Raw genomic sequence first — 25,262 nt, 5'->3', positions numbered from 1 at the left:
AAGATTATATATATGTATTATATTCCAATAATAATATTATACCATTTCAAAACAAGATAACCATACTAACTCATGAATATGAACATTAATGTTCCACTAATTCTGTCTTTTGACATACTTTAAAAATCGCTTACAGAATGTGCTTATAATGGGAATTTCACACTCTTTTCAGTCTTTGCAATAATAGCTGTCAAGGAAAATAATTAGTTCCACAATTACAACTGCAATAAAAATTCATATAAAAAAGTCTTGATATTAAATAGTGTAATAGCCTTCTTACAAGTACTTGAGGTTACAGGACAGCACTGGAAAAAAAAAGCCCCTAAATATCTATAAACCTGTGTTTAGATAAAAATGTTCTGTCTTCTGAAACTAAACTAATTACACTGCTTTTTACTTGAATGTCTAGAGACCACTTCCCTTATCATTTACAGAGGCATATCATGCTGCTCACAGTTACAGCAGCTGTGGCAGTTATGTGGAATATTTCAAATAATAATAACAGGTTCAAGTTAGATTGTATAGCTTACCCCTTCCATTTACCTAAATAGGGTTTTATTTATTCTTCTGCTTGACAAATATTTTTATTTCCTTTGGACAACAGTCTTTCCTACTTTTTCTGAACGATGGCAATCATGAGGCACTGTGTTTAATCTGTTTTTAAAGCAATCCGTTTAAAAACAAGTACACAGGGCCTACTGAGGCCCCGAATTTCAATCAAAATGCAAATCACCTCTCACTCCTGCAATTCAAGTGCCTAAACCAAATATCTGTACTAGAACTGGCTCTGAGCCTATTATTGCATTACAAATTCCTATTCCTTTCTATGAATGCAAGTAACAATGCTTCCACTATCAACAAATTGTTGCACAGACCTCGAGAAAACTTCCCTAAAAATATATTTGAAGAAAACCTTCAATAGACAGAAAAAAAAAAAATTCAAACTTTTTTGATGACAAAGTAGTCTTTGACTCAAACTCATCACCACTTTACTAAGATCAATGCTTGTCAGATGTTCAAATACAAGCACAGGTAGTGATACAGTCTACGTTTTAATATATGAACCACTATACTTATTCGACATGATATTAATTTGATTCTAATACTGCAACAGTTTAATACATAGCATACAGAAAGCACTTTGTTAGAGGACCTAGCACCTGATTTTGAAATGGTAATGATGACACTGATCTAATTTGGAATTCATTATTAAAGATATCAGCTCATAATTTAGATAAAATGTCTGAAATATCTTCCTCATAATATATGCTTTATAAAAATTAAAGCAACCTGAAATACAAGAGAAATTACCATCATATTTTAGGTTTATTCTGAATGAAATAATTTTGCACTGTTGCACCAAAACATAATTTTATGTTAGGTAACATTAAAACTCAATAAACTAGTTACTATAGCACGCTCACTCTTAAGTACTAAGCAGTTTTCCTTAAAAAAATTCCAAACCTTCTTATTTACACACTTAAAAATGCAAACAACATTTCTGCAGATTTCAATGCTTGTAAATGGGCCTAACAGAAGGCTGTATGCTTACCGTTTTAGGCTGAATCAATAAGACAGTATCCAAACAAAACTATTTGAAGTCTTAACCTCATCAGACCGTAAAATAACTACCTTTATTACATGTGAATATATATACATATATATCTTGAAGCACATGCAGAGACAGGATTGAAATCAAGAATTCTAGCAACTAAGTTTCTTACAGTAGACAAATTGAATTTGTCTACTGTAAATACAGTATATACTGTATATATAGTAAATACTGTATTCTTTATTACCTGTCATCAACTGGGTTGAAGATTCAGTGTTCTGTACTTACAAATGACTTTATTACGAAGACAAAAGTAAGAAAGAGGGTCTCATTCAAGGGTTTTGAATCAAGTCTTTGCTGATAATACAGTATGGTGTCTCAGGCTTTGTCAGTTAAAGAAGACTTCAGTTACCTTATGTTCACCTACATATATTTGTGTACTATGAGTAGCAAACAGTTTATAGACAGAAAACACTCCAAAATTAACTTACCTGTAATAATGTTGGGCTTTGGTGGCATACTGAATTCATACAATGTTGGCTCAGAATAACCCAGTCTGTTGGCAGCTGTAATTTGTACTTCGTAACCCATGGTCCACTGAAGATGCTCTAAGATGATGTGGTCTCTACTACCCTGCACTTTTTTCTCTAGCCACTGGTCTTCCTTATCTTTCTGTAAATATACAAATATTAGTTTAAATTCTCAAAATCAAGAGTATTGTAAGTATTATTTGTACAATACACATAAACAACGTGTCTACACGATGCACAAGAAATATGGAGTTTCATTTACAGAGGTTATGAACATTCAAATAATCTAATTTTGGAGTTCTGAGTAATCAGGCTTTTGGTCTTTTGGCAATTTTGAACACTCCAAATCATGTTTCCATAATGTGGATTTAGGGATTTTGTAGGCAATCTCTTTAAACCTTTTGGCTTCAATTTATACATTGCTCTAATACTGATGTTTATCTTGGGGAACAGCAGGATAATTATTTACTAATGCTGCTAAGAGTAAATTCTGTAAAAGGTTTACTTTATATAGATGCTTTGATTACATTTTGATCAATGTGCTTTAAGAGAAACTTGCCATTAAATCCAAACTTGAACTGTTCATGAATGCAAGATCATACATTAGTTATAAAATGAAAATATACACTAACTGTAGTAGTATGTGGTACTGTAGGAATAGTTTGCAAAATAGGTTGTATGTGACAGTATAAACACAACTAAGTATGCAGTCCTATCTCTACACCGCTGAGACACATGTAAATCATTAAGATGGTGTTCTAGAGAAAAAAAAAGTTTAAATTCAGATAATTAACTGTACAAAGGAAACAAATGAGGACTTCAGTTGCAATCTTAACTCTGGAATTTCATAAATTTGGAGTACTTTTACCTTTGCAATTGCTAATTTAAGTGTATAAAATATTTAATTATTCTTTATACAAATGAGAAACACTGTCAAACACAAAAGCCTTTTTGTTCAAAGGAGTATCACTAACAGTCAGTAAAAATCTGTGTAGACCTGTTCTTACCAAACACTGAGGTATGATAAAGTGGCAAAAAACTATGGCTGAGAGCCATACTTCCAACTCATACAACAATACAGGCCAGTCAGTGGATAAAAACTTTCCAGCAAAAAAAAACCTTCAAGTGTAGGGAGCATAACTTTTTGCTGCAGACTACTATGCTTCTCAGCAGCTTAAATTTAGGGTCCTTGCTAAAGCACTTTACTCTTGACTGATAGAAGTATCAAAGAAAATTGAATCAAAATTAGACAGTTCAGAGCCCAGTCATGCTCCTTGTACCTGTTTGTCCCAAGTCTGGAGAAAATAGAGTGACAGACTAAACTCCCTTATGCGCATTACTGAAATAACTTATTAGCTATCAGCACTGAATGTGATGGTTTCTCCACACTGACTTCACCTTTTCTTAAACTCTTTCTTGCTGCTTTTGCATTGGTATTCATACTGACATGACAGTCCTGAGAATGATTAAAATAGAGTAAAACATCTTTCCAGGAATCAGTAAGTCTTCTCAGAAGACAATCTGATAGTTTAAAGCAGTGACTTCACAAGAATTCATTACATCATGGTGATGCCTTTTAGGTCTGTGCAATCTAGGACAAATACTGAACAAAGCACAAAATGGCTGATAATGTACATAGTCTTAAAATGCACAGAAAGTCCAAGAATCTGGAAAAGTCAAGTCCAAGGTAAAATGGAATTTAGAGATAAAAAAAAGAAAAAAAAAAAAAAAAAAACCCAATGATTTATACGAATACAGCTTAAAATGTGCAACACCAGCACCTCATCATGTGTGCCCAACCAAATTTAACAGCACTAAAAGCAGGAACAACCAAAGAGTAGCTTGAGTTGGTCCCCACTGACATTACAGTTACCATGAGAAATGTGGTTGGGTGGTCACCTCCTGCATTGGATGGGATGCTTGTCTAATGAATCCCCATCTCTGCTTTTCCCACCTGATTAGTGTGGAACAGTTTTCCCTCACCTTTCTCTCTCTCCTCCTATTCCATCCTAAGGTAACTTTGAAGACATTGTATGCCATCAGCTTCAGGCTTCACCAGGGAAGCTTTGAAAGACTGTCTTCACTATCTTTGCGGAAGACCAGGAATCAGTTTGAAGCTGCTGCTCATAAAAATTGCATAGTACCTGCTTCTCTGGAATACAGACCAGGAAGTGAAGCTTCTAATTAAGTTATTATAATAACTACTGCCCATAATATAAACAAAGTGATGTTAGGAAAGCAGTATGACAGAATGAAACATGATTTCCAGAAAAACATAACTTACCAATTGCCCTAAACGAGGCTAGAAAATTGCTGCATCTTAAAGGCTGTCCTTCCAGTTAAAAAACAAAAAAATGGACAAACAACAACAAACTCTGCATGAAAATTTAATACGAGGGAACTAACTATTAGTAAGACATAGGCTGTTAGGAAAAACAAAGAAGAAAAAGACACTGATGTATAGCTTGTTTTCTAATGTGCTCTTTAAATAGGCAAGCAAATACATTGGTCCAGGTGCTAGTAATGAGGCTGGCAAGAGTTATAGGAAAGCTAATTAAATACAACCAATGGGGAGATAGAAGAGAAGCAGTCAACAGATAATAATTAAGAACTTTAAATAGCATCCATTCATTCTGATTAAACCATAACAAAAAAAAAAAAAATCATGCTCTTTTGCTGTAGGATGGTCTTTAATTTAGTCAAATCATTTTTTCAATTGGAAGCTTAAGTAGATATGGATTTGAGGTCCAAGTAAAAGCTTTCTTCTTCAGCAGCCTGTTAAGTTTACTGTTACTGCTTAAACTGTACATTTATCTTTCAACAATGCATGCAAAGAGTGATGTTTTAGACCGTAATACTGTACTTTAGTCAAAACACTAGATGAAAATCAGGTTTCAAAATATATTCAGGATATATCCAAAATCATTTAGCTTATTTAAGTTACAGACACTGATTAAATTCCATATACTGCATTCATATATTATGTCCAAGAAATTTATTTTCTTCTTTTTAGTTATAAATACTTAGAGGCATTGTTACCTAAACAGGAAGCTCAATCCCATGGAACTGTATTGTACCTTGCACTGCATATTATACTACCCTCTCTTCTTTACAACTACTTTTCTTTTATGCCAGCTGCACTCACTAGACTGAAAGTTGTTTAAGAAGGTCAATTAAGATGTTGGGATCAGTGATATCAGAATAACTGCTGTTTATGTCCTCAGGTTACTCTCAAAAACTCTACCAATTTTTTCTCAGTTGATTTGGAGCTAGCAATCTTCTTTGATTACCTTATGAAAATCATACTATATGCCAGGTTTAGCACTTCGGCAATGCCAGAACTACCATCAAAGAGTTACATTGTAGGAAAAATCAGGAAATGTGAAAAACACTATTGAAAATTAGGAAACGGCTTTTCCTTTTTTGGGAATACTGAAACATGTTGTGCAATTAATTTCTCAAAGATTGCTTATTTCTGTTAAATACAGTCATCACTAGCTTCTATTTAACATGCCTAAGTATCTGATGTTATATTCCCAGTATCTCTTAGACTCTTGATATGGACATGTACATCTGCTATTGCACTCTGGACCTTTTACTGGATCTAGTCTGGTAAAAATAGTATAATATTCCTAAAAGAACACAAAAAAAGTTATTAGAAAATGCCAACTTTTGAATTAAATTCTTTGCTTTTACCAGCTCTATAGTTACTTCTTCAACCCAGTAATTTCTAAACATAGTAAATCAGGAAAGGAAGGATATTTTAGCTAGAAAGGTGTGTTTTCTAAACTTGCCAGATTTAATGAGAGTACACCAAACAGACTGTAGGTGATCAAAGGCCAAAAAAATCTGCACAATGTCTGTTAAAGAACTGATATGTACACTGAAACTCATGAAAGTCCTAACAATTTTAAATGATTTAGCTTTTTTAAACTGAACCTTGGAATCTAGGAAGACAGAAAATATGAAACATGAACAGATAATGAATTTAATTTCAAATTAATATGGAGCATTGGAGTATAGCTTTCTAACTCTAGGATATTATCTATCAATACAGATTCATTTATAAAAGATTATTAATTTGCTGCTCAAACAACCCTTAACTATGTAACTTCAATGTCTGCTAAATTAATGCACTTTTTAGACGTGAACATGAATGTTCCTCATTTACCACATAACAAAACAGAGAATACAGTTTTCTTATTAGAATGACCTCTCAGTTACATGTTTAGAAAGAACAGGGTGCTTTTGTTTCCTTTTTATCTTTTATTTTATATTCTTGCATTAGCAACCTAGTCACAAAAGAAAACACACTATACTATATCTTCTTTTTGCAGTATGCAAACCATTTTTTCACATTTCAAATCATATGAACAGTCTTGGCCGTATTAAAAGCAGATATTACTAAGCATCTGAAATACTTACACTTCTGTATTTGACAATATATTCCAAAATGGGGGCACCTCCATCATCTTGTTTAGTTATGCTAAGTTTAAAACTCTTGCCACTTTCTGGTTGCCCATGAATTGAAGGGGGACTTGGCTCCCCTAAACAAGGAAAAAAAAAAGTAAATGATAATAATAATTCAGCAAAAGATAAGTCTTAAATTACATCTGGGAACTTGTCCACAATGTTATTAATCAAAATCTTTAAAATCAACATAGTACTTCCAAGCACTGCAGAACAACCTTAATAAGTGTGTTAAATATTTTGCTTAGAGTATGTCCTAAGGTGGATTAATTATCACATAAAAGGCAACAAAATTATGTGAAGTATGAAAGAAGTACTTAAGACCTTTCATCTTTTGACATTTTCAGATGTAATTTACTTCAGAAATGATTTAGCCATCAATTCAGCTAGGCTGGCAAGCTGCAAGTTGCTACTCACACTGAAGTTTGCGGGTAATACTAACTTACAGAAAAGCACCCTTAGTATCAAGCATGAGTTCTAGTCCCATGTGGAAGACTGTAATATAGATACAAGGTAAATCACCTCTTCAATAAATGTGCTGAGGCAAAATTAGATACTTTTAGAGTAGTCTGTATTAACAAGAAATTTAAAGAATAAGATTACCAAAAGCAAAAGCAACTTCTGCAATGTAAGGATAAATATAACCTTAAATGTACAATGGAAGGGTTAATAGCCAGTTTAAGTCACTTAGCTAATTTAAATTCGCAGACTAATTATCATTTCTGTACACAATACCTTTTATAAAGTTTAATCAGATTCTAAATGAAAGTGTGTTGTTATACTTGTGTCTTATCTTCAAAATATCTGTAAATTTACATCTACATAGAAAGAGATGGTTCCTTTAGAAATACTTGTAGTAATTGTGTAAAAGAGTGTAAATGAGAAAAAGTCCTTAATTTAATATGCTTCATGGTTTGTGATCCTAAATATAAACCACAAATTTGTCTAAGTCTCAAAATTATAGATAATGGGATAAATTTTCCAATTTAAGTTCATTCATACTACTTGGTGGGAGGGAATAAGAGGACAAAACCATGATTTCTGAGAAACAACGTAAAGACTGATGTTATGCACTTAGGAGTAGTGTGTAAATATAAAATATGTTATTCACAGTGAATCATAATTTAAATTATTAGCTGATCTGGAGATAAAATATTCTATTTACATTTTCATTTAACAGCTCAAGTATTACTCACGGACAGGTAAGGTCTGAAAGATCTCGATTTTACTATACTCTCCTTGCCCTTTTCCATTTACAGCGGCTACTTTGATTTCGTATGTCGTATTTGGTTCCAAATTGCTGAGAACAACCATTGCTAAGAGAGAAGAAAAAATATGGGAACAAAATTCGATGAAGCAATATATTAAAAAAAAAAAAGTCTGGCAATTTCATAATTTGCTTGTTTCACTTGCAAATTAATGAGTCCCATTTTCTCACAATCCAGAGGTACCAAACTTAGCTTTCTTGTTAATAGCTAAGAGTACCCTTTTTTTTTCTTTTTCATCTGCATAAAATCATTGTTGTGACTGAGGAAGTAATGCATCTGAAGGAGTTTATTGTCAGTGTTACAGAAGCTATAGGCAACAATTAAGGACCTTGATGGGGATTGATATTTTACATTCAGATTGTGAGCACAGGAGCCATGAAACTGGCAAAAAATTATCACAGTTTCCATTCTTCTAGTTGGCAATAGGCATCTCATGCACATTGCAGCCATCTTCACAGAGTTCACAGCTTGCCATTTTTCCCTCATGCACAGCAGTATAAACCGTCCTTGGACAACACTATTAAATGCATCTCCACGTAGACTAGTGGTGTATTACTGGTGTTATGCTTTGCCAGTTCAATAACGTATTCATGACCTAAAATGACAGATGGCTATGATGATTGAAGGAAGAGTTCTTAATTATCTACTGAGGACCTGAAAGTGAATTAGGCCTGTTTGTACAGACTTAAGAGGAAGTCTATGGAAATACATATTAAATTATAAGCAAATTAAAGTGTGAGCTTCGGACTTGCTTTCAGAAACCACGACTGAATCCCTGGCAGAAATCTTTCACACAGCTTGAACTTATCTCTATGATTCTACTTGAAGAAGCAGAAAGCATCAGAAAACAGTGGAAAAAGCTTGCTAAAAAGAATGCCATACAGCATTAAGAATATTGTTTCTTTAGTGTACAGTAAGAAGTCTAGAAAAAAAAATCCAGAAAAAGGATGTTGGATCCTTTATGTGAATGCAGTATTATATATTACCATAGTACTGAATATGGCTAATATCGATATTGAATAAGTGCTTGGAAACTTCAATCCACAGAGAGCTTTTGGACCATTACCCTGCCTTTACAAAAAAGCTTCCTTTTATTGTCTCTACAGCAATTGCCTGCTTGCTGTTTGCCAGCTCTGTGAGGAGCTCTCCAGATGTCAGATTCACACTGGGGAATGGACATAAATTGGAGGGACTTTACTTCAGAAAAGCACATCAGTATTTGTCTTGCCCAAAAAAGCAGGGGCTGTATTATCTTACAAAAGGATAAAGAACTGTGATGTCTTGAGAAAGAGCCAGTAGTCTCTTTGTCAGTCTCTAGGGAGCCCGCTTTATTTCAATATAGAGAAATATTTTAATAGTTGCTTTAGGCTTGGTTTTCAAGTTATATATAATGAAAGTGCAATTACTTCTGTCAGTACTCTGTTATTCTTTTGAGTCCAGATTTATTAGAATTTCTATTTCTTTAGTTTCCGCACCAGACAGAGGTCCCATTAAGTGTGAAGCTAAAGGGATTTAATGAATTTTGGAAAAACAGTAACTTTTACAATTCACACTCTATTATGAACACTTTGCATGAATTTGCCATTGAAACATAACTGCTTTCTTGTAAACAAAACAGTAGAACTGTGCCTTCCAGCATATTTTATCTTTACCATATTTCCATGAGATTTAAAAATATAAAACTATGAAGTATAACCATGTCATGAAAAACTAAAGTACCATCATAAGAGTAAGAATGGAATTAGGAGGATTATTATATATAAAATTCAGTTACGGCGAGATGAAACTTAAAAACTAAATCAAGCAGTAGCAGAGTCTGCCTTGCCTTTCAGCCATGATTACCTTTCAGAGGCTGAATAACTTCACTGAAAATAAACCTTAAGGCATACTAAAACCTAGTGTTACTGTAAATGTTTTTAAAATTTAAACAATATAAAAGCATGACTATGAGTCTACACTTAACAAAAAACAAACGTGTTAACTACAGAAAATCCAAGGATCTGATTCTATAAACACTTAAGTGACTCCTGGGGCATATCTAAATGAATAAAATTACATCTACATGCAGTATTTAAAGAATCAGTGTCTATTTTAGAATCCCCTGCACAGCACTATGTATGTAGACACAATAACTCTTACAAACACATTTATGGAATTAACGGAACTAAATCTGATAGTAAAATACATCCTCAAAAACTGGAACCACTTGGTATCAGTGATGGTATTACGTGAATATATTTTATACATTGGAAAAAAAATCACAACTATCTACTCCTGAAAAACAAAGAAAAGAACCGTTCTTGATCAGAATACTTCAGATACTCCTGTTGTAAAAGATACCTAGATTAAGAGTAAGAAACTATAGTATGTAACAAAAGTGCAGGGCTTAAAAGTAATCTAAGAGTAGTGAAACTTTCACTGTTTGTTAAGTGGTTTACATTTTTAAAATATGATCAGAATGGAAGAAAACAATAACACGATTTTTTCTTTAAGGTGTGTATCTGCCATATAAGTATAAAATCAACTTACTCATGTTTGCATATACAAACAGAATTCTCTTGCAAGAGTCCACAGCTCACACTCCTAGACAAAATGGGTATTTTGTTTACAGTTTTCAATGATACTGACATAATTAGGTGTAAAAATTCCAATAATATTCTAAAAGAAATACAGGATTTTCAGAATATGAATGCTGAAAAAAATGGTCCACTGCATACCGTATACATAAATTATGCCATCTGTATATTCACTGGCATACATCATCCCAGATATAATGAAAATGAAATTCTTTTTATTCTTTCAGATTTGAATTTTTTCAGTTTTTTTTTCTACCTCTCCTGTAAAAATATATTAGGTAGACAGACAAAAATGCAGGACTCTATCCTACTGCAAACAGAGTATAAGCATTTCAGCTAGAAAAGTTGATTTTATTATTGCAGTATTTTAACTGCTGTCAAGATGAACTGTAGGAAAACAACATCTGACATATGATTTGCTGTGAAATAAATTGTACCATAGATCCAAGTGAGTAAAAACAAAACCAGAAATCCCCAGCTGCATTTCTGGTCTAGGGGTAGATTGTTTATATTACCTTATTGCTGTAGAATGAGCTGGGAAATGGCTAGAATATTAAACTGTTTTTTCACCAAAGGAAAGCTACCTCAGATCTCTTCTGAGGACTGTGATATATTACATAAACCACCACCAGAGCAAGGAAGGTTAAGGGAGCCAGTAGCAGTTACATTACATTAATCCCAGAGTAGAACTTATATGAGGTTAATTAACAGAAATATATCAATACATTCTTCTCATTGGAGATCTATCTGTTGTATAGAACAATGTTATTCCAGTACCAAATTCAATCCCTTGAGGATGCCAGATCTAACTAAAGGAGGCATAAATTTATTTTGAAACAAAGTAGCTGAGACATATAACTGCTGAAATACCATCTTTACTCGCAGAAGACAGTGACAGCAGTGTGAAATTTCTGTCAAAGATGCACTACAAGTTTTAGGATTTTTTTTGTCCTATTTCTTTTCCTGTAGTCTGAATCTCTATTACCACATACTGAATGCAGACTAAATACTGTGCAGGTTAGTTAGTGGAGTGCTTTGATTTAGCAGCATTTTGCTGCACCTTTTACTCATTATTTTACTACTCTCAGGAAAAAACTGAGTCCACTGGAAATACTGGAATCTTTCAGAGTTAAAAATGAATAACATTTTCATGAAGCCTAAACAGCTTTCTCTTTGTGATGACTCATGTTCTTTTAAGGACAGAAAAAAAGACATGGAAAGATGGGAAGAGAGCAGCAAGGAACTTACGGCATTCAGTATTGAGGTTCTGTACAAATGTCTCAGACTTCTGTCGATGTCACACAATCTGAGGAACTTCTCCCAAAACCTCTGTCTTCCTGGGATGAGCAACACTGTTTTGTTTACTCTGTATGTTTGCACAGTAGGAGGAAGAGTATAAAACCTCTTTTTCTAGCTTCTGTGTGCTCACAGGAATGTTGACAAAATTAAGTTAGACACTGCCACAGCAGAGAAATACGGGGCGGGGGATGACAACAGGGAAAGGGATAGGGAAGAGGATTTTGCTCCAAATAGGCAAAATGTTTATTCACATGCAGAAACAGCCACACTGCCTCAGTTCCACCTGTCTGCCTTGCCCGAATAAAGATTAATTTCATAAACACTGATTCAAGCATCTGTCTATAAGTCAGAATTCAACTAACAAATATATGAACGTTAATAATTAAAATATTTCAAGTTGCACATTATATGAAAAAACATAATGATAGCAAATCCTACTGCCAGTGAAATCACTGGTATAACTTTCATAAATATATATAGAGACAATATCAAGCCTTAAGTAATTCCCTAAAATGTATACATAGAAATAAAAGTAACCATTCTAAAAATTACAGAGAATGGCTTTATCTGGAATTTCCATAATTCTTTGCACTATAATGTAATTGTTGCATTATCTTGGAATAAAATTTGTATTTGCTTAATTAACTGTGACTATAAACAATTACCTGTGAATAAAAATATACAGTGTGGTAGATCAGGTATAATTAATATAATGTTCACTAACATGAATAACTTCCATATAAAATACTTTTCAGTAGTTCATATAAAAAATGCACTTGGCAAAATTGCTTTAGTATTTTGTGTTCAGCCCCCAAATAACAATTTCCCTGTAAGATCCTTTTCTCCATATATTTAATCTTTATTTTTACTGGGTAGGAATCAGGGATGTCTGTATATAAACTGAACCAGAAGTGGCATTTTAAATAAAGCAAGTAAGAAAAGATTAAATAATCAATAGGACAATCATAGTTGCAAAATCTGAAGTGGTATAAATTAATGAAAATAAAGCAAGCAAGAGTGTAATCCAAAGTCCTTAGAAAATGAACAAATTTTTGGATTGACAACACAATTTATAACATATTGAACCAGCATGAATCCAGAAGATGGGGTCTGTCCTTTAAGATATCTATAACAATGAATAGGTTTTCTTTAGAAGTTAATTTTCTAATTTATGTATTTAAAAAGGACATGTATTTAATCTAAATCACAGAATAGCACACAGTATTAACAAAAAAAAAAACAAACAAAAAACCAAACCAGAAAAAAAAAAAATCCTAGAAGAAATATTCCTGGAACAAAAGTAATTTACTGAGATGGATCACTGCACCAGTAAACTGTTCACATAGCTTTATTTAAAATAGAAACATACTTGAATGCACTACGTATCAAGTAATTTATTTACACATACTAATGTTAAGAAAAATGAAAAATTATTAATTGTAATATTTTAGGCTAAAGGCTAGCAAAAGATATTTGTAATTCCATTGATAAAAGAGCCCATATTATCATATCTTCTTCAATTATTTTGTTATACCAATTTGACAATAACATATTTAATGAACAAATTCTGCTATCTGTACTGATTATCCTCTTGTCCTGTAATAATTATGTGCAGCTAGGATCTAACTGTGGTAGACATATTTTGGTTCTTATTCTCATTAAAAGTGGTGCTTTTTTTAATGCTAATCTTTTTAGTGCACTTTAAACAAAAGCAATCTTCCATATTTAAAAAACTGCCAAAATTCCTAGGATATGTGAGGTATCACTACTAATTTCAACTTACTGGTGTTCTTTTCCATACAGAAACCTTCTAACTAGGCTTTAAAACCACAGAGTTTAAAGACATTTCAAAACCAAATGCTCTTATAATAACCTAATCTTTAAAATGTCAGGCATCCTCAAGATACACAGTAAACCTCTATTTTATTTATTAAATAATAAATAATACATTATTTTAGAACAAGCTTTTAAGAAATACTTTTTGCAATCTTCTTTTGTGCATAGGATTGTGTGTGTTTGTGGATATTTATTTTATAATAAATGAAACAACTTCCATTATCCTAAACTAGTAACTGATTACTGGTTCAAATATCTTTTTATTACACACACACACACACACACACACACACACACACAAAGGCAAGAGAAAACTTTAAAGAAAATGCCTCTGAAGTCCAAGTTTTCTTACCCATCATGCAATTATCTAGTTTTCTTACAGTATTACAAAACTGCATCATGTTACAGATACAACTAAGTGATGGCCTTTCACAACCAGATAGACCCAAAGTACCTAAGAAAATTTATTACCCTTTATTCATTACTACAAATTTATCAGTACTCTTACAAAGTTCCAAGACACCAAGACTTCAGGCATTCTTAATGCTAAACCTGCATATGATAAACTCTGTATAACTGCAGAGCACAAAGGAACAAAAATTCCTAATACTGTGCTCAGGGAAGTAGAGCTAGTTGGCAAATTAATAGAGATATATTAGGCAAATTAATATATGTTAGCAAGCGCTGCATCTCAGTTAAGACTGCTATTTAAAATTTCAAGACTTTGAATTTTATTGTAATTCTGTGGACTAACAGTAATAAACAGAATATATTTATACCTACTTGTCTTTTTCTCCCTTTTACCTATATACAGAGAATTATGTACTATAGCATACGACTGAATTCATTATTAGAAATTAAATACATTATTTTCTCTTTTCTAAGATACTTATTTTACCTGGTTGATTTTATGCTCCAAACAAACCACTTAGTCTGAATGCCAACAAAAGTAGTCTCCTATACTCTTGAATGGTATATTATTACTCAACAGATCTTTTAAAATGGAAGCTCTCATTAACACTAATTTTCCCATAACCAAGGCATGTTGCTGCAGTCTTGGAGCTACCTAGGAAGGAGGTTATGACACAGTATTTCTATCCTTTGCTCCTGTAATCCATGCAATTTTCAGCTCTGGAGCACTCAAAGTGTGAGAAAAAGACTCTACTTGCTCTGTTATGAAATGCAGGGGCTGACAAAAACCTAACCATTTGAGGGAAGAATAAACCAACTCCTGGTGACTGCTCTCATCAAAGAGGCCATCCTCATAGTGACAAGCAAAGAGACTAGAGCATGATCCAAAATGTCTTCTAAGTCATTCACTACTGTGAAAAAGCAAAGACATCAAGATGGACATGAATGATGATTTCAACAACTGTTTTTTTCCATCCTATATGCAAAGATAATTTTAATTAATATTTTTTTCATCCTCATCCTATTGTTGCACACTATATTTCTTGTTAATGGAGAAAGAAAAGAGTAGAGAGAAAAGAGTTGAAAAGGAAATTTGTTTAATGATATAGTGAAATGTAATATAAATAGGGCTGTGCTAGTCCTCATTATTGTATGTGGCAAAAGGAAAACTCCATCCATAATTACTCTGTCATTCAATGACCTTGAAAATACCTGGAGAATACTCTCTTCCCGAGGAATACTCTTCTGTTTTGTATCAGTAATTGCAGCATAAATTTATATACGCGTATAAATGCATATAAACATAAATGCACTTTACCTCTTGTAAGCAGATTGGCAATGAAAAATAAATGCAAATGAATACAAAGGCAGATTTGAAAGGCAAAGTTTGCAGCTTCACCATGAATCTCATTTATCACTTACTCATATCCAATATTGCATTGCATCATTCTTTACTTAATGAGATTTACCTTTACAAGCCAGATCAGCATGTTAGCTGCAAATTTGCTTGAGAGCATGCCATCATAAAAAGACTGAAAAGGCCCAATTAGGGATTAGCCAGGACTTAATAGAACAGAGGAATACTAGGAGAAATATATTTGGAATAACTGATTTTCCATTTAATTGCTTATTAAAATATTTATTACATATTTCTTGCAATTGAAGTATCTTGCTCTTGTTCTTACAGCTTTTCAAGTCTGTGTCTTTAAAATAAACACCACAAGAACATAAATCACATTTTGCAGTGAGCTTTGACTGTTTGACTAAACGCAATTGCAAACACAGAATTACAAGCTATTGAAAAGAAGAGTAATCTTGTATATTGACAATGGTTATATCTGCATAACACTCATGCTGTGAAGTAAATTGTCTGGGTTTTCTTCACTACTCATGACATTTTTTTCACCTTTGACCGTGAAAAGTACACTTCATTCTCCTGATGGTTTAGGTCTGCATAAAACCCTGAAATATTTAAACTTAGCTTTCCCTTTACGCTTCTTCTCGCTTTCTAGGTTCTCTAATCTATCCATGTAATTTAGTTTAAGGCATTTATTTATAGTCGAACTTTTCGATCGACGTGAGACTTTTACAGCGAAGATTAAGCTGGATAGAGGCCTCAAACTGCCTGCCTACCAGACTGCTAAATGGAGAATCAGATGCTGATGCTGAATTCAGAACTCAGAAACGTGTTCTGAATTACTTATGGCATCATTTAACATGTACAAAAATCTCTGAGACTTCAGGTATAAATTATATGGGGTTCATATCTCTCAAGAATCCATCTTAAAATTCCCAGTTTTATGGTGAAGTATTGTTACACTGGGTGTTTTAGTAATCAATGGGTACATACTATCATGCTTCGGTACAAAACAAGCAGGAAGTACAAAACCTATAACCTAAGATGTAGTACATGTGAATTCTAACCCATGTATCTATTATGTACACTGGCATGTACATAACTCCCTTTAAGGACATGTGTAGTAAAAAGAGTATCAGTACCAGGCATAACAGAGCACAACAGTTTAAAAACGTATCTTGGGTAACAGAAAATAATTTCTCAAATATAATACTACTCTACTATAAGATTTAAACGCATATGAAAATATAGTACAGACAGGACCTTCTTTAAAAATCCCCTTATTTCACAAACAAGCCACTTAATACAAAATTTCCATGTATAGAGATATTCAAAACTCAAGACAAAGCCCCAAGAAAGCTTTGAAGCTGGCCCTGCTGTAACCTGCAGGGGTCTGGAGCAGATGGTCCCTTTCTTTCAGAATTATTCTATGATTTCATGAAGCACATGAAATTTAATGCACTTAGATGAAAAAAATGAACTGAACCTGCTGAGATTTGAATGTGAAATTACAAATAAGTACTTCTTTCAGATTTGATATCCAAATTGTCAAGAACCGGAGAGAGAGCAAAAAGTTATGCTGAAATCAAATACAAGCAGTAGTGGTTAAAGTTTGAGAACATGTTCATAGCTAAAACTAAAATCATAAACATCGTGGTCTTCAGTTTGCATAAGATTAAGATGCTGTACACACTTCCTTAGTATGTTTTTTCTTAAAAAAAAAAGAATTATTTTTGTTTGTTATACTTACTTTTCAGATATGCAGCTAAATGCTACTTGTCCACCAATCAGTGGATTTCCTTGTCTTGTACAAAGAGTGAATATTTCAACATTTCTTAGGTTTTAATATTTTGCATCTTTTCATTTTTCATTATAATGGAAAGTTGTAAAAACACATGTTAAATAAAGATTTAACTGTTTTCCATACATAGCCTGATTATGCTGCCATATGACTCTGAACATTATTGTCTCCTTCCATAGAACATTCAATAAAAAAGCATATGTTGATAAAGCATCTCTGATGTGTCTTGATATTACTGCATGAAATACATTTACAAGTAATGCATTCAATAATTAATCATATATTTGGCATGTAATTTCATAAAGCTTCTGCTTTCTGCCACCCAAAGTAAAATCTCAAATGTCAAAAGAGAAAACATACTTGACCATTAAGCTTCAAAACGCAAACATTCAGAAAAGTATGTCTTACATTAATTTTCTGGGTTTTTTTGTTTGTTTGTTTGTTTGGTTGTTTTTTTTTAGAAATACCCCATGCTTTTGGAAATATTTCCATTGTAAAAAACATTTTATGTTAATGTCCTACAAATGTTGAACTAAGTCCAGGAATAATTTGGTCAAAAGACTTGAAACTCAACAGAACATCTCCTGAAAAAAACCAAAACTTAAAGACACTAAAAAAGCCCATACATTTTGATTTGTCTGGAGTGTTGTGTTTGTTTTATTTTTTGTTGACTGATTTGAAATAAAGTTTTTTGTATTCCTGTTTAAGACATACAGAAGTTTTCAGAGCACTTTTTTTTTTGGGATTTCAAGTACACCTTCACAGTGGTTTAGGTTTGTGTATAAACTAAGTCCTTTTTATTATCCTTTTCAGTATGAATGCATTATTTGCTGCCTCTGAACCAGAATTACCAATGTTTATAATTCTATTAAGACAAAACAAGAACTCAATTGCTTCACTATTAGAATTATACCAGTGAATCTCACAGGCTTTTAATAATGCAGGCTTTTTCTTATGAAGTCTTTGCTGATTACTCATAAATGGAACAGGAAACCTCTCCTTTTTTTTTTTTTTTTAATAAAATCACACAGAAGATTGTGGTAAGTCAATTTTTCCCAGCACAGGTATCTTAGGCCTTCATGCTGGTTTCCTTGTGTCTATAGAGAAAAGCATGGCAAATGCGCTCCACTGATTGTTACCCCCTTCTTCATGGTGCATGGGCAACATCTCACACTCAGGGATTTACCAGCTGTCTTGCTGAAAGGATGCAAATGCTCCTTAGGGAATGAACCTTGCCTGTATTATCTGCGCTTCTGTTACTTCAAGATCAATGGTCTTCTTCACACTACTGACAGGGTTATAAATATCTGGGTCCTGAGAGCACTGTTAGCCCTGACTGTCCCTACCCACCCACCTTCCCTCAGGACACTGGCCCACAGGGAGCCCCGCTGCACCGTGACTGTAAAGTGCAGCTATCCTTCAACAAAACAATTCTCATGTTTAGAAGAGTACCTAACAAGTGGAGAAAAAAATCTGGCTACCTTTAGCTCATTGAACTCTTGGTGAACTATGACAGTAATGATTATGACTTTTATAGGCTGAAGTTGGTGTATCAGATTTATCGATTGCTCCTTCAACAATCAACAGCTCCTTCTCCTTCAACAGCTGCAATCAGCAGACTTTCAAACAATATTTTCTTCATTATCAAAGATAATGGGGAGGGAATAAGGAAACAGATATTCTTGGCTAGAGCTCCAAAACTGGAATTTTCTCCTTAATTTGACCTGAAAACAGTTCAAACTAATACAGTTAGAGTCAAAAACCACTGTTTTGAGGGATTCTTTGAAGAAATCAGCATTCTTCCTAGATGAAGTGAACTGCAGGCTGATTGAATAGATTTGCACTGAATCTACTTCATACAGCTTATTTGTTCTGATTAAACTTATCTATATTTACTGGACTATTGCTTACATAAGTATGCGTAACAATTTTTGTAAGCATCTATTGTATATTTTGCATAGAAAAACCCAGAAAATTATGATTCTACTTATAGTTATTAGACATAATTATAGGGTCATAATAACAAGAAAATTAATGACTTAGTAGCCTCAGAAGAAATTTCTTTTAAAAAAACTTTTTGAAACATCTATTAATCTTTTATTATCACTTTAGTTACAAACTAACTTCCGTACAGACATTTCCACATTTGTTTCATTGAGGAATACAGTTTTCATAAATTTTATGAAGACAATTACACTATTCCTTCTGCTCATAGTAGAGAGGGATTGGAAGATGCGGTTTAGCTTTCACAGACCCTGTACTGGAAGGCTAACAGTCTTCTAGGCATAAGTTTCTCCTGCATGTAAGTTTTTCTCTCTCTTTCCTTCAAAAGATGGTTTCAGAACTTGCATATTACCTACACTGAAGAATGGCAAGAAAGGGCTGCAGTTCTGTTTTAGCACTTTCAAGTTAAATCAGTCTGATAAAAGGACATCCTGTGAAATTTCAGCATAGTTTATCATTGGCTGCTGGGGAAAAAATTATGACTCATGCATTATGTATGCATCATTACTTGAGATGTGCAAGCAATTAACTGTCCCTGTGTAAACAGCATTTACATTTGAATCTTAGCCATAAACTTGCCCCTAAAATGTGAACAGATGAAAAAAAGTGATTTTGTTTCCATTAAGGAATATTGACCAAGTGTGGAAATTATGATGACCCAACTACAAATCATAATACAGAATACTGACTGTGTGTAGCCTAACATCCTCCTCACTCAGCTGAGAAGATGTTGAGGCACATAGGGGAAGTGGTTCTTAGTTACCAAAGTAAGATGAGAAACTGTCTGAAAAACATGCAATTTCTATTATCATTCAAAAGACTTAAAAGTATCCTAAATGTCTCAAAAAGCCTAAAGAAAAATGAAGAGCCTTCCACTAAGAAAAGCCTCTAAATTTTTCTTTACAAACTGAAAGTAGGTAGTTAGAAGAGGATATCTCAATGTTATCCCACCCTGACACTCTAAGTAGGCTAAAACATAAATGGAGAGATTAATCAGATGTTTCAGAAAACTTGCTGGAAACAAGCAAAGATTGTTTTTTTTTTTCAGAAAGATTCCAGCTACACTTAGCAGTATTTTTGTTTTAATAATGGTCACTAGGAGTGTTTTTTGACATCTTCAACTGCAAAGACTTTGTTCTGCGCTGTTCAGTATGTGTTCTGGTAGCACATCTTATTTTTCTGATTTGGCCCTAAAGTACCTCACAAATAGAACATGCTTTTAACTCATTACAGAATATCTGCAAGAACTTCCAATAAGTGCGGCTGTGTCCCTTTTGATTTCTCTATCAAATTACACAGTGTAGCATCAACATTTACAAAATCAAGATGGTTCCTTCTTAGCAAATATTTGAAATTCTGAAATAGTTTTTGATTTCTAAAGCAGTTCAGAGATAAATTAAGAGAAACAAAAGATATACAATCTCAGTCTTTCTAAACAGGGGTATATGAATAGAAATTTTAGAAAACATCATTAATTAAATATGGATGTATCATTAATTTTTAATACTGTCCAATGTCCTCTCAGCAAAGTTTATCTTCCCAATATTTAACTATTACTAAGTATAGCTGGATGTAGACCAAGATGACTTTTCAGGTTGTTTTCATATTTACTAGGTTTTGTCATCACGCAGAGTAGTCTTTGGTAATACATTCTATTCAGAGGTACCTTTAAGATGTTCAAAACCAGTGTGACCTATTTTGTTTTCTCAGCAAAATTCTCAGTACAATTGGGGGGACAATGAAATGAAGAGGAAAATATGTGGTTGAAAGAAGGCAAACCCCCTGAAAACTTCCAAGTGAGAAAGGAGAATAAATTACAAAAAGGCAAATTGGAAAAACGAAGACATAGGGAAACAACATGGCAGCATTTAGAGACTTTTTCTCAAAGAAGCTGTATATTCAATTTTATTAGGAACAGCAGCAGAGATCCTAAATACCCACAATCTACTTCACAGTGGTATTGTCTCCATGATGATTGCAGGTTTCTGTACCTGCCATTCTACTCTGTTTTTTAGAATAAATTACAATTCAAACAGTTATTGTACTAAAATAGTTCCAAAAAGATCAAATCATGTTATACAGAAACCTTCAAAATTAGCTGTTTACCACTTAAGGCCATGTAACACTGAAAGAATGTTTCAAAATCAATGTGAACTTTCACAGGAAGCTCCAGGCAACTCTAATAACAAGAGTCTGTCAAGTTATACATCTTTCCCTAATGTAATCAAGTAATCTTTTCATAAACTTCACACTAATAGAAATAATAGAAAATAAAGCTTTATGGGAAGCAACGCAAATACACTTTTCTACAAAGTTAACATAGAACTTTTTTGTTTTTTTTTTTTTGTCCTGGCTTTACATTTAAATTATGCGTCCATACGATTGCACTCTGTAGTTACCGGGCTTGGCCTCATTTGAGTACACTGCACCCTATTACTCAGACTGGTCACTCCAGTTTTTGTATTTGGTATAGTGTAGTTCCCATCAGAGAAAGTTATTGCCCATTTGCTGAAGGAAGCAGCTATGAGAAAAAAAGTGTCAAACTTGATCTGAAACGTAACATGAAAAAAAGGGAAGAGGTAGACTAATGTTCATTAATGTGTATGCCCTGCAACTGGAGGAAACATACTGTCTTTAGATCTTCTAGTACTGAAAGAAAAACTAGCTTACTGGACTAAAATTAATGCTACTATGATTTACAGTATTACATTTATACACACAGTTTCTGTGTTTGGTTAAGAAAAACAGAAGATACAAAGTCTTTCTTTGAATATACGTTAACTACATGTTCATTAATGTTTCTTTAAAATGCTTCCATGATTTGGAACATGGTCTGCTTAGTAGAGCATTTTTGTGTGTGGGTTATGGGATGCAAAAGGCAAAGAAATAACACACATTAGATCATATGCTATACTACATTTTTTTCTCCCATCACTGTGCTGATAGCTGCAAAACTATCATTCACTTCCTGCTGTATAAATCAGAAGATGGTTGGGGCTGCTTTAACTTGCAGTGCCTGTTAAAAAAATTGAAGGGTAAATATGGATGCAATGAAACGAGGATCTGTTGAATGTATTATGTTAACATTGCTCTATGTAAACATCCCACCTCAGCATGTACTTGCATTTATTTCTTGTGCACTTACTTTGAACTCCATGGGAGCGAACTATTTTCCAGGTATCTGAGGCTACCTCTTTTACATCCACTTGGTAATGATGAATGGGCACACCTCCATGTGAATCTGGCTTATTGAACAAAACTTTGGCAGTAGTTTGTGACAACTCTAAAACTCGTACTCCATAAGGATTTGATGGCACATCTAAAAAATTACAAACATTATTTAATAATCAGCAGCAACTAGACAGACCTAAACAGTTGATAATTTACCCCCAAAAGTTTCCTTAGCATCTTAAAATGTGAAAAAATAAATCTACAATATGATGTAATAATGTTTACATTAGATAAACAGCTTAAGCTTTCTAAGAGAGAGCTGTAAGAAAACCACACCTATTTTCTTGTATGATAAAATTATGCAAAACCACTTTCAACTTCTGCCTTTCTTTTATAATACAATCTTTTTTAACAGCTAATTTCATCGTAGGGCAATGTAAGAGATTAATTTGTTTACTGTACAATTATGTGAAAGAGAATAACAAACTTTAAATCCAATTTAGCAAGAGGAACAGTTATGGCTTAAAAGATCATTCAGAGTCTGAATTCTTCTAAATAAGATTAAGACAAAAATGTACAAATAATTTAGCAATTTTTATGAAACTCTGAAATATAGCTGAAAACATGAATCCTTTTTTTTTTTTCAGAAGACTGGATTCCAAGCTGCTAGAAATATAAATGGAAGGTTTCTATTTTCTTTTCTGTTTAAGAAATAATCTATGTAATAGGTTGAAAGAAACATTTTCTCTGAAATCAAAAGCAAGTACATTATCTTTCAAAATAGAAAAGAACTATTAAAATAAAGCAGGTGCCTGTAGGTGTTGAGATGCTAAATACGAAACAAAAGCACTGAAATAACCTTGGGATCGGCACATCTTTGAAAAGAGAAACATCATGTTACTTTTACAATGTAAGACCAAACTAACACATAGAAGACTAGAGACTAACTTTTCTAATTGTGCTACATTTTAAAGTGTAATAACTACAAACAATTTAAAATACTAGGAAGAATTTTAGTTCTGCGGATAGAATACCAGGGATCTGAAACACCATGAAAAATTTATTTTCTGATATACCTGATAATTTTGTTTCATACCTACTTACCAGTTTGGCATTACTTTTGTCTGCATGGTATAGAAGATATTTTTATAAGGACATGTAAGAATTTGAGCCAAAGACTATCAGTTGGTTAGTGGGCACTGAACTATTTACATGAAATGTGGTCTTTATTCAAGGGCTGTCAGAGAGTTGGGAATAAACAGAGAATCAACATGAGCTTCACCCAGTATTGTACACGAATGAAAATGAGCCAAAAAATGTTAATAAAATATTTAAGAATGGATTACAGGACATATTCAGCCACAAATTCTCAGGAAAAGGGCACCTTCCAAAGCTACTCTTAAGGGGCTGATCTGTATAACCTTTTAATATCAGGCACCTAATTTTTTCCAGTTGTCAGAGTGTATTAATGCTAATATCATACCTCTTATAGTCAGCATTTCTGAACACAGGTCTCCTGAAACTTCTAGTGCTTGGTGCTTATTGGGTTAAAACCAGCATAGATTTATTTACATGGATGAATAATTTTGGTATTATTTACTTAAAAGACCCAACTATATCAATCCATGATATTTAAGTTTTGAGTAGAATGCAAATCTCTGCTTGAGGGGTACAAACCCTCCAATCCTATCTTATTCCAGGAAACATTCGTTTCATCAGGATATAGAATGTTGAAGAAACAGTTATGAGTTGCTTGCTGCGTAAGCATTGATCCCCAAATCAGAAGAGAATGAGGATTAGAACCAGCCTGTGACTCCTTTCCTGCAGGTTCTCATTATAGCTGAGAGAAATGTTATTCTTTTTCCCTGATAGCCACAGTATCTTAAGCACCATTCTTTCTCTCCCTAGCTCAAATTACTGTTTTGACAGAGGTGGGAAAACCAGAACATAAGAATGCCAGCAAAAGCAATCCAGGATAGACGAAGTGAAGAAGTATATCACTGTATGAATGAAGTGGATACCAGTCATTTGGGAAGATTAATATAGTTCAGCAGTACTGAAGATAAATGCTCTTTGGATTTAACTGCAAGCTGAAAGCTGCTGTGGATACCTATAATATTAGAAATAGTTTCTAAACACTTCTATTCCTTTTCCGTTAAAAGATTTCAATACGAAAGAAAAGGTTTTGTTTAAGGCTGAATAAATATTTGGTTACACTCAGGGTATTTTTATGTTAGTTTCTGTATGCTCTTTTTATAAGACAATTACTGTTACTTCAGTTTCAACCAGGACAATTATTTGATTAATGTTATGAAACAGAAGTGTGTTATTTACATATACAATTTGTTCTTGACTTTCATAATGTTAAGGAGATCACTTTTCCATGCATCTTTATATTTGCGTGAGATTAACTGTAATAAACACGGCATAGGGAAGAAGACATTCTTCAAGAAGAACCTTATGTTTCCTACTGCTGATATGCAAGTACTCTTTCAAATCTAGTACTACAATTACCCAACTCATTCAATAAATGACCACCATTCTGGGGATTTTCTTTTCAAGCTATTTTTCCTGATAGTTTTATGGAAGAGAATTTTCCGTCTGAGAGTTTAGCAGTCCTGGTGTAAATGGAGAAAAGGAAGTGATAATGTGAGAGTAGGTCGTGGGGTCAGAGATTCATCTTCCAATTAGCTTTTGTTTCCTATGTCATGTCAATATGCTCCTAGCGCAGTTTTGCAGCTTTTCCTGTCTCTGTATATCTGGCATATAGATATTGAATAAAAGTAACTATGTCTAAATGCTGAACGTAAGTAGTATCCGGAGCAGGGCAGAGAAAGAGATGGGGCTACAGACTAGACCTTTGGAGTCCAAAATCTCTGTGAAATAGTACATGCTTATACTTCCTTACAATTGAGAAAAATTTCAATATTAATTCTACAGGTTAGGCTCATAGCTATTTGTTAAACTATGTTCACTGCCTATTAATA

General features: G+C 33.4%; 1 protein-coding gene across 2 annotated transcripts in view; it reads right to left on the bottom strand.

Moving 5' to 3' along the window:
* NCAM2 (neural cell adhesion molecule 2) overlaps positions 1 to 25,262 on the bottom strand; it is a 279,151-nt gene that overhangs the window by 36,189 nt on the left and 217,700 nt on the right. The window contains exons 12-15 of one of the 2 annotated variants that reach the window (XM_062622125.1): positions 22,250 to 22,423; positions 7,749 to 7,868; positions 6,508 to 6,629; positions 2,044 to 2,224 (exon numbers count right to left, since the gene is read on the bottom strand). In XM_062622125.1, the coding sequence (XP_062478109.1) occupies positions 2,044 to 2,224; positions 6,508 to 6,629; positions 7,749 to 7,868; positions 22,250 to 22,423 (597 nt within the window). Of the gene's footprint in view, positions 1 to 2,043; positions 2,225 to 6,507; positions 6,630 to 7,748; positions 7,869 to 21,796; positions 22,121 to 22,249; positions 22,424 to 25,262 lie in introns of those variants that run through there. The other variant, XM_062622126.1, reaches the window with a different exon arrangement.

This window comes from Pezoporus occidentalis, unplaced genomic scaffold (genome assembly GCF_034315485.1).
Source record: "Pezoporus occidentalis ecotype Australia unplaced genomic scaffold, CSIRO_AGI_Poc_V1 ctg24, whole genome shotgun sequence".
NCBI lineage: Eukaryota > Metazoa > Chordata > Aves > Psittaciformes > Psittacidae > Pezoporus > Pezoporus occidentalis.
Note: the sequence above shows the minus strand (reverse complement) of the source record. Positions and strands in the feature narration are given on the sequence as shown.